The sequence below is a fragment of the Capricornis sumatraensis genome, chromosome 6 (genome assembly GCF_032405125.1).
Source record: "Capricornis sumatraensis isolate serow.1 chromosome 6, serow.2, whole genome shotgun sequence".
Lineage (NCBI taxonomy): Eukaryota > Metazoa > Chordata > Mammalia > Artiodactyla > Bovidae > Capricornis > Capricornis sumatraensis.
Genome location: NC_091074.1, coordinates 104,347,735 through 104,363,918, shown reverse-complemented (window position 1 = coordinate 104,363,918; position 16,184 = coordinate 104,347,735). Strand labels below are relative to the sequence as shown.

Below are 16,184 nucleotides of genomic sequence, written 5' to 3'. Positions count from 1 at the left end.
TATTATCTCTTAGTGGGAGAGACAATGAAGTAAAAAGTTAGAATAAACAATGCTATGCCCCAAAATTCAATAACTTAGAGGAAATGGATAAATTCCTTTAAAAACACAATTAACAAAACTACCAGAAGATGAAACAGGAAATCTGACTTGCCTTATAACTATTAACGAAATTGAATTTGTTGTATTAAAAAAAGTCTTGCCATCAAAACAAGAAAAAACTCTAGACTAAGATGGTTCACTGGCGAATTCTATCGAAGATTTAAGGAAGAAATAATGCCAATTATACAAAAACTGTTTCAGAACTGAGCAGGAAGAAACACTTCAAACTCATTTTGAGGTCAGTATAATCCTAATACCAAAACCTGACAAAGACATTACAGAGAAAGAAAGAAAAGTATATACCACTGTCCCTCATGAACACAGATGCAGTGACATTTAATAGGATACTAAAAAATTAATTCTTGTAGTTAGAAAAAGAGAAAATGTTATGACCAAGTATAGTTTATCCCAGGAATGAAAGGCAGCACTTGAAAATTAATCAATCATATTAATAGAATAAAGGGAGGAAACCTCTATGACAATTTCAACACAAAAAAAATTTGACAAAATTCAATTCCTATTTCATAATAAAAACCTCTCAGCAAACCAGGAATAGGACACTTGTTCAATTTGATAGAATATGAACCAAAAAATCTATTACTGAGTTGCAGGAGTTCTTTATTTATCCTTGATATCAATCTTTTGTCAGACACATGTTTTGCAAATATTTTTTATATTTTCTTGGTTCAATTCTGCTTTTCACATATTTATTCATTTGGGGAAGCACCACAACTCAATGAATGAGGATTTTGGAAGCAAGCAGTTAGAATCTAGAATCAGTCACTTATTAGCCAACCAACCTTAATCTTATTAAGTGAACTGAGGACAAATTAACATCATCAAGTCTGCATAAGGACTAAATGTGATACTCCATATAAAGCACCTGGCACAGTGTCTTCCCCTTGCCCTCTATCACCTACTCCCACTTCCCACCAAGCCAGCTATTAAAACTGCCATAATTTAACAAATACTTATTAAGTATATAAGTGAATGAATTAAATGAACTTGGCAATTGAAGAATTTCTCAACTGTCATACATACCCACTGTGTGCCATCAAATCCAATTCGGCTTTCTTTGGATTTTGATAAACTAGATCCATTCTAGGAAGATAACAAAAAAAAAGTTAGTAAATGCAAAGCCCAGCACTTAACATTACATTTAGGGCAGGTATAAGGTTTAACCTATGTAACTGGCTAATAATCATTAAAAAGCATAATCTAAATACACATAGTCATGAACTAAGAATTCTACAATTATACAACTACCCAAGATGGACAACACTGAGACTGCTATAATTTATCAAACAGGCATATATGGTCAACATCTCAGAATCTATTAACTTCCATCAAATAATAGTAAACTCTTTGCTATCTCTTTAGAATTACTGTATTTATAAGATCTTTAGAAGCTACTAGATTCTAAATCATTGTCTCTTTATCTTTATGCCTAAAGGTTTATAATAAAGGTAAGTTATAACACTACACTTTCTGTTAGGCACTATATTAAAATCGACTTTGTACTAAACTAAGTCTAACATTTTATCAAAATTATTTATCACTGAACTCTCTCCAATGAGTGATGAAATGTTTGGAAAAATGACAATTTTCACATAATTCTATCAGAAAATTTCAACATCACTGAAACTGTGCACCTCTGACTTTTAGTGTGTTATTATAATAATTTAACTGCTATTCTGAATTGCTTCTTATCATACCCATGAAGAGGAGAATTTCAAAGAAATATTTCTGCAAGGATTTAAAAAACTGATTAATTTTAGGTACTGCAAAAGGAAAGTATGTTAGGAAGATATACAGCTAAAATGAAGTTTAATAATGAGAAAGAAGGAAAAAAAGTTACCTTTGCTGATAAATAGTGCTTGTAGTAGTACAACTGAAATAGCAGAAATGCAGAACTTGTCAAAGTTAAAAGCACCAAAATCACGTTCTTACTGATTCTACTCATCAGTCTGCAGTGCTCACTTGGTTGTCTTTGGAAAGTAACCCAGTTGGTTTCATCTTTTGGGATAAAAAGATAATCTTGTTTTCTGTGAACAATATTTCTGAAGAGACCAAAAAAAAGCCTATATTTAATTTTTTACCTTTATTAATCATGAAAAAGTTACCTAAAGTTCAACAGAACATTCTTTGATTTGGTAATGTCCTATTTTAAAGAAATCATCAGATATAAGACCAAAGCTGGAAGAACAAAAATGTTTATCATGGCATTCTTTACAACTGCAAACTCAAGTGGGATATCCATAAAAACTGACCAACAGAGATGAGAGGGATTCTCCCCCAGGGTTTCTGATTTAGTAGAACTGGGGTGAGGCCTCTGAGTTTGCAATTCTGATGCATTCTCAGGTGATGCTGATGCACATACTAAGAACCACTGCCAAAGAAAAAATAAATTTTTGGTCAAGGAACATCACCTGTGTAACAGCTCTGTTGTCTAATGTGATGTAGGTTGTGGTCAGTTTTTATAAATATCCCATATACATTTTCAGTTTTGGGCAAGTGTAAAAAAAGTCATGATAAAAAATTTTGTTCTTTCACATGTACACACTGCTTTGTTTACTTCTTTTTGGCTGCACTGGGTCTTCATTGCTGCACACGGGCTTTCTCTAGTTGCGAAGAGCAGGGGTTGCTCTCTGGCTGCGACGTGTGGGCTTCTCAGGTGCAGTGGCTCCTCTCATGCAGTACAGGCTCTAGGTGCATGGGCTCGGTAGTTGCAACTTGCTGACTCTAGGGTGTGCAGGCTTCAGTAGTTATGGCACAGGGGCTCATTAGTTGTGGCTTGCAGGTTCCAGAACGTGACCTCAGTAGTCGTGGTGCACAGGCTTAGCTGCTCTGTGACATGTGGAATCTTCTTGGATCAGGGACTGAACCCATGTCCCCTACGTCACCAGGGAATTCCTCAAAGTTTCTGTTCATCTTTGGTCCCATCTGACTATTCCTTTAGAACAAGTAATTTAATACAGTTCTATTTCTTCTTACCTCCTCTTCACTGTTCGATTTTGGTCACACACACTGCATTTGGTTCTTCAAATGTCTATCTTTATTCCTTTAACTATATACTGCTGCTAAGTCGCTTCAGTTGTGTCTGACTCTGTGCGACCCCACAGACGGCAGCCCACCAGGCTTCCCCGTCCCTGGGATTCTCCAGGCAAGAACACTGGAGTGGGTTGCCATTTCCTTCTCCAATGCAGGAAACTAAAAAGTGAACGTGAAGTCGCTCAGTCGTTTCCGACTCTTAGTGACCCCATGGACTGCGGCCTAACAGGCTCCTCCGTCCATGGATTTTCCAGGCAAGAGTACTGGAGTGGGGTGCCATTGCCTTCTCCGTTAACTATGTACTAATACTTCTATTATTTCATGCGTAAACTGTGTCTTTAGTTCTCCAGCTAAAAAATAAGAGAGAATCTATTAACACTTTCTACATCTCTCCTTTTAATCCTGATTTTTATTAGTTCACTTTGCTATAGTTCTCTTTTATTCTGTAATACAAATCTGTTTTTAAAATCTTATTCCTACTATGTTTCCCTCCCTGTCCTTTCACTGTGTCATCTCTGTTCATCTATTAGATGGCTGATATTCATGTTCTCCTTAGAATATGGGCATTATTTACCTTGAGTTGTTGTTCAAAACAGGTTCTTGCATTGTTCAAAAACAGGTGTCAACTAATAGTTTAGCTCTGCGGTTACACCCTCTTTCCTCTGATGACTTACAGGACTTGTACCACTGTTCTGCAATACTAAATACTCCTTTCACAGTATGTGATCCTTTCCCTGGCACTACAGGCAAGATGATCTTTTTAATGGATGAGCAAAGAACACATTCCTTAGTTTTGAAATACAATTTTTTAAAAACTAGGTTATGTAATGATGTTAATGATTGTTAGTAGTTTTTCTTCATTATGTGCTCTTCCAATCTGTAGAATCAAGATTTCTTTCTCTGCAACAGGTTTTCTTATGTGTTTTAAATACTTTTCTGTTCTAATGTTGAATTTCTATTTCCAGAACTACAATTAAGCGTTTGTTTCATCTCTTTTCATTCCCGTTTCACTTTGCTCAACTTTCAAAAGCCTGTCGTCATAGCCCTTACTGAGTTTTCAACAATATTAATTCTCCTTTCTGTTTCCTGTGTGGCTTTTTATTCCTGATTTTATTTTTCTTTCTTGAGTTCTGCCAAATTATGACTCATTATTTACCACTGTCTTACTATTTCTTCCTAGCCAGTTAGCTTTTTCTATTATTTTAAAGAAGTGGCTGTGTTGTGCTTCGTGACTCAGTCGTGTCCAACTCTGTGCAACCCCCTGGACTGTAGCCTGCCAGTCTCCTCTGCCCATGGGATTCTCCAGGTAAGAATACTGGAGTGGGTTGCCATGCCCTCCTCCAGGGGATCTTCCCAACCCAGGGATCAAACCCAGGTCTCCCACATTGCAAGCGATTCTTTACCAGCTGAGCTACCAAGGACCCCCTTAAAGAAGTAGTTGTCTCCTTAAATTTGTTATGCCACTACAGTTTTCTCATGGGCCTTCATCACACGTTTTTCCATTTCTTTTTGCTTTTCTTTCTGTAACACTTGTGTACATATTGTACTCATTTTCTTTTTATCACTGTTTATCTTGTATGACATGAGCTTCACCCAGGCCAATTATTTGCAAGAGGATTGTAGGAGGAAGAATTAAGGCTGTGTTCTGGACTAGAAGGTAGTCTCTCTAGCCTACAAGAGAGCTCTTTATGACACAGGGTGTCCTGTGCATGCGTGTGTAAGAGAGAGACAATGTATGTGAGAACAAGGAAGAGAAAGATGTTTAGCCATTATTTCTTGCCTCATCAAAAGAGCGCTTCCTGCAAAGATCGTGTATCTGTGTGCTTTCTCATTTGTTCTTCCTTTCCTGCTAGAATATGTTGCCAGACATTCCAAGGAAGCTTCTCCTACTGCTTTTCTATGCACCCTGACACCACTGTAAACAGATCTGTCTTTCATTGCTCTGTCAGTTCTACCTGAGATCTCTTTCTGTCAGAATGCTCTTTTAATCTCTTCCTGCTTACATTTCACAAACAGTTCTCAAATATTTCAATTTGGGACACAGGACTCTAGTCCTACTGAAGATGTAACTATAACTGACCCTTGAGCAATGCAGGGGTTAGGGATGTCAACATTTTATGCAGCTAAAAATCTGCATATAACTTATAGTTGGTCCTCCATATACAAACGTTCCTTTGTATCTGCGTTTCCTTCATATATGTGGTTTGCATCTGTGGATTCAACTATCCAGGGGTCATATAATACTGTAGTATTTACTATGAAAAAAATCCACATGTAGTAATTCAAACTTGTGTTGTTCAAAGGTCAACTATACATCTCTGTCTCTCATTTTCCTTGCTGTGAAAGTGAAATCGCTCAGTCGTATCTGACTCTGCAATCCCATGGACTATAGTCTACCAGGCTTCTCTGTCCATGGGATTTTCCAGGCAAGAGTACTGGAGTGGGTTGCCATTTCCTTCTCCAGGGGATCTTCCTGACCCAGGGATCAAACCCAGGTCTCCTGCATTGCAGGCAGATGCTTTACCCTCTGAGCCACCAGGGAAGAAGAGGGCACAAATGTTTTCACTCTGCCATCTTTAAAGCAGAATTCGTAGGATTTTGAAACAATCTAAATGGGCTTCCAGAGTGAAAGCCTATATATAGCAAACATCCAATGATGTTACATAAAGCCAACAAACTACTTAAGAGGAATATCACCAGTGATGTGAGTAATCTACTTGATTTATAGATAATGCATCAAGCAAAGATAACTGAAGAAATCATGATCATATTCTATCTCCTAAAACTGTAAAAATTAGCAACATCAAACAACATTAATAATGGTATTAGTTCTGCTGTCAGCTAAAACCTCCTAAAATAAAGATAGTCAAATATGTACTGTGATAAGGATATCTCACAAGATAATAAAAAGAACAGCCTTTATTTTCAGTATTTCAGCTCAGCTTTTTGTAATTGTGTTAAAAAGTACATCAATGTATTGTACTCTGATTCCTAAAATCTAAAGTAACACTTGCAGTGTGCTATAGTCCAGTCTTTCCTGTGCTTGAATTAACAAATGGGAAGAAAACATAAAAGACCTACATAAACCACTACAGAAAAATATAGTCAAAATTAATATCTTGTTCTCTTTTTGGACATAACTCTAACCTACTATTAATTCTTACATGAACTAAATCTACAAAATATATCATTAATCACAACTACATTTATATTATCAAGATGATATCCAATTAACTTTATTTCATTATTTATTTTCTGTAAATGCCAAACCAATTCAACTAACTGCAAAGATATGATTATTAGCCCATCAAAACATTCCTTTTCGCTAGCACTATCTCTTCATTAGGAATGGAATTACCATTTTAAAATGACTAATGTTATACTTAAGAGGCCAAAGCTTACTGAGTTTACCTCTAAAATATCTCTTGTACCAACTTCCTCTTCTTTCTTCACTGTCATTCTAATTTAAACTCTAATTGTATAAATGTCTTAATTCTAATTGATGTCCCAGGCTCCACTTTCTGCCTACTCATAATCTTACACTGACAGACATACCAAGCTGCTGATAAATGAATCAAATTACATCATCAAAATTTTTCAATGGTTCCTTACCACCTACAAGTAAAGCTCAAGTTTCACATAAATTTGACCCATGAACAACATGGATTTGAACTACACAGGCCCACTTACACACAGATTTTTTTTCAATAATAAACACTACAGTATTACACGATCTGCTGTTGACTTAATTTGTAGATATGGAACTGCAGACATGGAGGGCTGACTCTATTACATGTAGATTTTTGACAGTGTAAAGGATGGTGCCTACCATCCAATTCTACAAGAATCAAGTCTTTAGCCAATGCAGTTGCTAACCTATAATATATGTGAAAGGAATTCAGGGTGAAGGGCAGGATGAAGCACTCTGTCCTCTGGGAAAACAGGCCTTTAGATAGTTGGAAATATTTCAGGAGAACAGTTTATGAAGCTGGACTCTTACATATTCCCATATTTAGAAAAGCACTAAAATCATTAACTGAGATACATGTTCCTTGAGACTAGAAGTAAACTTCTACAGAGATGTGTGCACAAGTGCACATACCTCTTTGCAAAATTATGTATCTACTGACCTCCCCTATCTACTTCCTCTTCTAAGAAATTACTCAGAACTATCTGAGACTGTCTCCCAAATAAAACTGAAACTCACAGCTCTCACAATGTGTGTTTTTATTTCAGTTGACAGAGGTTTGGCACCGCCAACTTCACTGTTCAAGGGTCAAATACAGAAGCATTCAAGGGCATTCACAATCTAACTGAACACAAGGCAAATTTTCTAGACTTTCTCCCACTTCACATACTGCCCAAGTATTCCTGGAATACACACGACACTTTGCTATCTCTTTGCTTTTGTTCATTCCCTCTTGTCTGAAGTATTCTTACCTATTTCCAGGGAACCAGTTCTATACCTCTTTACACAGCTCTTCTCAATGACCTTCCTTTATGAAGTCTTTCATGCTCTTCCAAGTCAGAAGCAATCTCTTCCAGCTATAAATTCCTAGTCTTACCTTCCTGCAAGGAATAAATATTTACTGTCTACCTTAAAAGGGAGAGATGCCAACAAAATGCTAAGCCCTGCAGAGAAAATAAGTAAAATACTGTTCCCTATCTTCAAAGATTTTAGAGATGAGTATATAAGGGTTTTTAAAAGAATGGTGATTGATGGTGGTTAAGGGTAAGAAGTCCTAAAGAACAGCATGGGAAGTATTTTCCAAAACACACAACCACCATCCTTACCACCTTCACATCTATTAAGAAACACTATTCTGGTTTGTGTTAGACTGTATTAGAGATAAATATAGAGACACTATCAAGAGTGTAATGGCTATGAAGAAATAAGTACAGGCTACTATGGAGCACCAAGAGAGGAAACTAACCCTAAGGCTTTTACTATTTTCTATTTTGAATTACAGTTATTAAAATACATGAATTACCTCCCCTATCACACTAAAAATGATTGAATTAATATCCAGAAATATTAAGTATGCTGCTGCTGCTGCTGCTAAGTCGCTTCAGTCGTGTCCAACTCTGTGCGACCCCATAGACGGCAGCCCATCAGGCTCCTCTGTCCTTTGGGATTCTCCAGGCAAGAACACTGGAGTGGGTTGTCATTTCCTTCTCCAATGCATGAAAGTCAAAAGTGAAAGTGAAATCGCTCAGTTGTGTCTGACCTTCAGCGACCCCATGGACTGCAGCCCTCCAGGCTCCTCCGTCTGTGGGATTTTCCATATATTCAAATAACTGCACAATGTTCAAGAGAACACAAAACTATTTTTTTTAAGTTTTATTTTTAAAAGTTCTCTGTCCTACAGGAACTTTTATAATAAAACAATATAAAATATGAAAAAGTGAATTTTTAGAGTTTAATGCCCATACTTAGTTCTAACTCCTGAACAGTAAACATTTAAAAATAACATATGGAGAAATACAGCATCTAACCAAAAGAAAAATATTATTTGTGTATACATTTCTCTTTACATGTGACATTTTAGATATTAAAAATGCTGGGGAGGACAAGTAATGTATTTTCACTTATACTTAGGTAAAGCTTCAAAAAGAAAGCAGTATATCATGTCTAATGGAAAAGAACAACACTACACAGATAGTAAATTTAAATGATGGGATGGTGGAGGGAGATAGAAAATGTTTTTAAAAAATGTAATGGGGAGTTTAAGGGGAGTTATGAAGTTTAAGTACCTAAGTATCTTCAAGTTCTAATGGAAATATGCAAAGGCTAATATATAAGTAACCGCCTGTAATGCAGGATACCCCGGTTTGACTCCTGGGTCGGGAAGATCCACTGGAGAAGGGATAGGCTACACACTCCAGTGTTCTTGGGCTTCCCCTGTGGCTCAGCTGGTAAAGAATCCACCTGCAATGAGGCAGACCTGGGTTTGATCCCTGGATTGGGAAGATTCCCTCAGAGAAGGGAAAGGTGACCCACTCCAGTATTCTGGCCTGGAGACTATATAGTCCATGAGGTCACAGAGTCAAAGACGACTGAGCAACTTTCACACTACAGCACAGAATTAGCCTTAGATGACTTGGAAACAGGCTCTAACTAGTGCATGAACTACAATTTGGCAATTAAGAAGAAAGGAATGGGCAGATCTGCTTCCCAATTGAACCTTTAATGGGTTATGGATGTCAGTTACCAGTCCTATCAGTCTCTGAGCCTGGGGTAACTAGAGACCAAGACTGTCACCTCCAGCCAAGAACAAACACATTCTTTTACCCTTTCTTTTGTCCTTTATTATCAATTTGTATCAAGGCATGAGAAAGCCTGGGAAAAACTAGTGGTAAGATGACAGCCGCACACAAATCTGAAGGAAAGATGTATAGGATAGGAAGCTCAAGACAGTTCTCAGGCTCCTACTACAACCAAGAGCAGCATTTCATATTCTTTCAGCTTCCCATTGCCATTTCACATTATCACTTGTTCTTTGATGGTAATAGCACAAAAAATTTTGGCATCTGCCTTAATGTAACACCCGTCCTCCACTACTCTTTTGAGGATTATTTTGATAGGGATTTGTTTGAAAGAATGTCAAGCTGTCTGACTTTTTTATTACACTTCTACCCACTAGTGGCTTCTGGATCACCTCTCTTGATATCAGAGGCCCTTGAACAAGAAATGACCAGCCCTAGCAGTGCAGTTACATTCGCAGATGACGTATGTTAGCCTGGTGCCCTCAATGCTGCTACACCCAATTTACTCAGGAACACTGAGGAATGCGAGGAAGGCATAGTGGGTGACAGAATTGAGATTCAAATATGTCCTGCACTGCAAAATAAAACAGGAGGCTAAATTAGAGAAGAAAGAGGGTAGTGTAAACAATCAAAGCCATTGTTTTGAAATAAGGTAGCAAACTGGAAGACATAAAGAGAAAATGCTTCTGAAGATGTATTCAGAGAGAAGATGGGAAAAAAAAGTCAACATTTTCAGCTATTCTAAGCCAAAAACACCCCAGTAGCAACAGATGCTATCCATCTTACTCAAATACTGCTGGTCCTTTCTATATATACTGTTCTTTTTCTTTCATTGCTAACTTTGCAAGACGGTCAGTAACCTGGAAGCAAAGGTTAGACTGTAAGGGTTTAAGAAGTCTCTTCATCTGCTTACCACTCACTCCTTAACGCTTTGCAATATAATCGCTCTCAAAATGCTGACATTTGAAGATTAAAAAATTAGTCTCTCCATTTGATGCTCCAGAAAAATCCAAATTACACAGCAACTCCTTCTGAAATGACTATGGAGTAGTGAGCTTTTAGAGAACATCTGAAATGAAAGACCTAGATAAGAAAGAAAATGAAGACAGGAGGGGACTGATTTATGAGGAGAAAGTAAAAGGGTGAAGGAAGTGGCATTGCCTACTGTTCTGTGTTTGATATGAAATCTGGATGGACGTTCTCTTTACATTTGCTGTTCCTAATCATTTAATTAGATATACTTCCCGTGTCTACTGACTGATTACTACTTACAAATATTTCACCAGACTGCTGGTGATGTCCTCTTAAACTTCATTGTTCACCTTCAAGCCAGATTTTTTCATGACTTGCCCCTCTATTCTGTTAATGGTATCCCTATTTTCTCAATTATTTATCTTTAAAACAGTTTTTACAGTTCTAATTCCTTATCTAAAGAGTCAACAAACTATACATTCTTCTCAGTGCCTCTAAAAGCTGTCATTTCTTTCCCATTTCCAGTATAGTTAGCCAACTTTTAAGGCCTTATTAACTCTGCCTAAACAGAAAGCCTCCTACATGAATACAGATAGTCCCTGACTTATGGTTTGACTTACAGTTTTTGACTTTACAGTGGGGGAAAAGTGACAAGCATTCAGTAGAAACTGTGTTTGAATTTTGATTTTTTTCCCGCAGCTAGCAATAAGTGCCACATAATCTCTCACGACGCTGGGCAGTGGCAGCGTGCGACACAATTCCCAACTAACCATGTGATCACAAGGTAAATAACTGACACTTAAGACCATTCTGCTTTTCATCTGTAGTACTCAATAAATTGTATGAAATATTTAATACTTTAAAAAACCACTCTGCTTTTCATTTCTAGTATTCAATAAATTATATGAAATATTTAATACTTTATTATAAAAGAGGCTTCATATTAGATGATTATGCCCATCTGTGAAGGCCAACATATGTATCCTCAAGACATTTAAAGTAAGCTAGGCTAGAGAAGGCAATGGCACCCCACTCCAGTACCCTTGCCTGGAAAATCCCATGGACGGAGAAGCCTGGTGGGCCGCAGTCCGTGGGGTCGCTAAGAGTCGGACACGACTGAGCGACTTCACTTTCACTTTTCATTTTCATGCATTGGAGAAGGAAATGGCAACCCACTCCGGTGTTCTTGCCTGGAGAATCCCAGGGACAGGGGAGCCTGGTGGGCTGCCGTCTAGGGGTCACACAGAGTTGACACAACTGAAGTGACTGAGCAGCAGGCTAGGCTGTGATGTTCAGCAGGCTAGGTACATTAAACGCATTTTCAATTTATGATGAGTTTATCAAATTGAGGAAGAACTGTACTCTACTACTAGGCTTTCCTTGAAATGCCATCTTAGGGACCAAAGTGGTCATTTCTACAGTGACACTTTGTGTCACTTTCCCTTGCTTTAAGGACTTCCTCGGCTAACTGAGTACTAATCCCCTAAGTGAGCCCATTGATACAGCACCTTCTTACCTTGGTGCATTTGTCTATGCTATTCCTTCTGTGTGTAACAGTTTCTCCCCAACACCCTGCCTCTCTCACTGTCTTTTGAGTAGTTAAGACCATAGGCTCTGAAGACAGACTACTATATCCAAATCCTGCTCTGCCACTTGCAGCTTATTATACATATGTTCTTAGGCAGGTTACTAATCTCTCTGTGCCTCCATCTTAAAAAATATGGATCTATAAATTTACTTAATTCACAGGGCTGTTCTGTCAGATTAAGACATGTAAAGCACTGAAGAGTACCTAGAACATGATAAATTCTAACATGATAAATGCTAGCAATAAAACTTGTAGACAAAAAACTAGCATACCTTTAGTCTACTAGTCATTCCCTTTGCTGTCCAATAACTAAAGGTCCCCTCATTTACATCCACACAGCACTTGTATTATTTCTGTAGTCAGTCTTAATCAGTTACAGTTCCTTGAGACAGGAGGCTGTCATGTTTCCATATTCCTCAGTATTTCATATTCTATATTCTTCCACTGTAGAATTCAAACACATAGACTGTAAAAGATTTATGATGGATTTCCATTACCCCAGAAAAGCTGTGTCCCCAGAACAGTACAAAAGTATTTGAGATAAGTGGTGAATGCAAGTACCAGCAGGTGAAGAGTGACAGCCAGAGTCTGTCACACAGACCAGTCTGGTTTGTCCCCTCATTCATTTTTTCCATTAAGTTCACAAATATTACTGGGTTCTATGTACACCCTACAGACACCAGGCAACCTGTGAGTTGTTCCCTGCTATAAGACTCTGCTAAGTCGCTTCAGTCGTGTCCGACTCCGTGCAACCCCATAGATGGCAGCGCACCAGGCTTCCCTGTCCCTCCGTACCTGGGATTCTCCAGGCAAGAACACTGGAGTGGGTTGCCATTTCCTTCTCCAACGCGTGAAAGTGAAAAGTGAAAGTGAAGTCGCTCAGTCATGTCCGACTCTTAGCGACCCCATGGACTGCAGCCTACCAGGCTCCTCCGTCCATGGGATTTTCCAGGCAAGGGTACTGGAGTGGGGTGCCATTGCCTTCTCCAACTCTATAGTATAAACAAAAGATTATGGTTATTGCAAAGGCAGCAGAAAGTTGATGAACCAAGGATTTCTTTTGACCCAAACATAGTTTACATATGTCATTTTCATGGGTCATTTAAGAGCTATCTTAGTAGCATACACACCAGAGTAACAACAGTGGTTGTCTTTGGGTTGGGAGGACTGTAGGTGTTTTTCTTTTTCCTTTTTATTTATCCTATGTGAATATCAACTGATTTTGTAATGAGAAGAAAAAAATGACCAAGTTTTCCAAAAAACTTAAAAAAATTCTCTCATTCTATGGCTCAATTAACAAATACTACAGCCCCTACAACATCACAAGCTTTCATTATTTCAATATCTCCCAATTTCTGGAGTAACAGAATAGCATTAAACCAAGTTATATGTAACTGGGTAAAGTCTTTCCCCCAAGAATGCAAGTACTTAACTGCTTGGTTGAGGATGTTTGGGTCCTGATCTCAGTAAAACTATAAAGCTAACAGGATCAAACATATGACTCAGCATGCATCAAGTACTTAGTACAATATGTAAGTGTGAATATATGTACGTACATAAAATCTAGATGTATGTTCACCAATATATCAATAATGGTCATTTCTAAGTATGGAGATTGGTGTGATTTTTACATTGTTATGTTTTTCTACACTGTCCTGATATTTTTATAATGAACACATATTATTTTCATAAAGACAACAAAATTATTAATAAAGTAGATAATAAGTAGTAGTAATAGCTTAATCTTTGCTACTTAAAAGCATGGTCCTCAGACCAACAAATCAACATCACGTTGGAGCGTGTCAAAAATTCTTAGGCCCTACTACAGGCCCCGTGATTCAGAATCTATATTTAATCTACACTTTAAGATCCTTGGGTGATTCATATGTGCATTAAAATTTGAAAAGCACTGATTTAGACACTACGGCCTTTACATGCAGGGACAACAGGAACAACATCTGCCTTTTTCATTATACATTCCAGGCATGAAACATAAGTATTTGTTGAATAAATAAGCATGTAAATGATATTACTTCTGAATAGACATCAGAATGACAGTGGAGACTGTATCTATCTGAATTATTTATTTTCTGCCAGAGTTCCCAGAAATGGTTGCTTAATATTTACTGTAAATACTGTTAAATTATTTTAGTAAAATGTTGACCCCCAAAATGTAGTCCTATTTCTCTAGTCTCCTATCTACGCACACATCCTATAGTGACTCTTTACAGTCTCTCCCTCAAAGCAAACTCATTTTCAAGATTTTAACTAACATCTCTAGAGAGAAACCTTACTACTTAACTTTCTTAAACTCCAGCTATCTAAATATTTAACTCTATGTCCTACACCTCAAATTTAACCCTTTTATTCTCCATCAACTATCTCCCTGCCCTCTTCAGAAGAGAACAGTTCTCCATTGTCACAGACTCACATTTTACAAGTTTTAGAGAAGAGAGACCACTAAGTCTAACAACATTATTTTACAGAAGAGAATAGGATCTAGAATTCAATGACAGCCCAAGAGGCTAGTTATTGGCAACACAAAACTACAGTCTGCACCACCATACTCCCAATACATTATCACATTCTAGAATTTTGATAGAATTCTCATTTTTATCAACAGCACTTAAATTCACTTTTTAGAAACACAGGTTCAAAATATCAATCACTTAGATCCAAAAAATCAAGTTCTGTGTATTGTTGACATTTCTCTCATTCCTTTTTTCTTTTTAGAACACACTGCACTTTCTTTTCAGTTGAAGTTCCTTCAACATGTAGTGCCATCCTCCCGAAGTCCTCTATCCTCCCAGAGGCTTATTCCTGCTGCCTCTACCTTTATCTATGGTGCTTAATAGAGATGGTTCTGGATGACTCAAACTCTATTCATCCTCAAAGTACAGCCCAATCCCAGACATCTTTTTCCCCAATTTCTAATGCACTGCTCCATCACTCACTTTTGTATTTGTTCACAGTTCAGTTCAGTCCAGTCGCTCAGTCATGTCCGACTCTTTGCGACTCCATGAATTGCAGCACACCAGGCCTCCCTGTCCAACTCCCGGAGTTCACCCAACTCATGTGCATCGAACCGGTGATGCCATCCAGCCATCTCATCCTCTGTCGTCCCCTTTTCCTCCTGCCCCCAATCCCTCCCAGCATCAGAGTCTTTTCCAATGAGTCAACTCTTCACATGAGGTGGCCAAAGTACTGGAGCTTCAGCTTTAGCATCAGTCCTTCCAAAGAACACCCAGGAGTGATCTCCTTTAGAATGGACTGGTTGGATCTCCTTGCAGTCCAAGGGACTCTCAAGAGTCTTCTCCAACACCACACTTCAAAAGCATCAATTCTTCAGCACTCAGTTTTCTTCACAGTCCAACTCTCACATCCATACATGACCACTGGAAAAACCATAGCCTTGACTAGACGGACCTTTGTTGGCAAAGTAATGTCTCTGCTTTTGAATATGCTATCTAAGTTGGTCATTACTTTCCTTCCAAGGAGTAAGCGTCTTTTAATTTCATGGCTGCAATCACCATCTGCAGTGATTTTGGCTGATGCTTATTCTTTGGAAACCTACTATCTTAAAAAGTAAAAAGAACTTGATATCATCGAGTTTCTCTGTTTAATCTGAGAAATCTGAGGCCCAGAGAAAAGTGACTTCTCTTGTGTTACTTAAGAACTGGTGATGGTGACAAAATCTGAACACAGTTCCCCAGATTCCTATCCAAAGCTTGCGTCAGCTCTCTACTTGTCAGTCTTTCCCGACACCCCGCGTTGATAATATAAACAAAAGGCACATGTCAGTGCCATATGAAACTTTATTTACACGGCTAGCAGTGTCCATCCCATTATTAAGCATACATAATGGACGCGTCAGTAAACACTCCTCCTACTGAACTGAAAGCTGAATCCAGGGGAAAAGCAAGAGAGAAAGGGATGACTAATTTAAATACCCATCTCTAGAAAGGTATCCTAGCTCCCCCACTGCCCGCGGAAGCACGTCACACTCCCTCACGGGGCATCAAGGCCCTTCCCAGTCGAGCCGCCTCTTTAGCTCCCGCCACGTTCCTGGCTTCCCGTCTCCGCACCCATCCCTCCAGCCATTCCCCTAATACGCAGAGCTGCCCAAACCTGGGAGCTCCTTTCGTGCTTCTACACTTTTATACACACTGGCCCCACAACCTGCAACGTTCTCCTCCTCCCCGTAGAT

General features: G+C 38.4%; 1 protein-coding gene across 1 annotated transcript in view; it reads right to left on the bottom strand.

The window, feature by feature from the left end:
• Positions 1-2,070, bottom strand: part of FKTN (fukutin) — a 37,086-nt gene extending 35,016 nt beyond the window's left edge. Inside the window, exons 1-2 of the mRNA XM_068974036.1 lie at positions 1,958-2,070; positions 1,141-1,200 (exon numbers count right to left, since the gene is read on the bottom strand). Coding sequence (XP_068830137.1) covers positions 1,141-1,200; positions 1,958-2,062 — 165 coding nt within the window. The 5' untranslated portion in view covers positions 2,063-2,070. The remainder of the gene's footprint in view (positions 1-1,140; positions 1,201-1,957) is intronic.
• Positions 2,071-16,184: the final 14,114 nt, after the last annotated feature.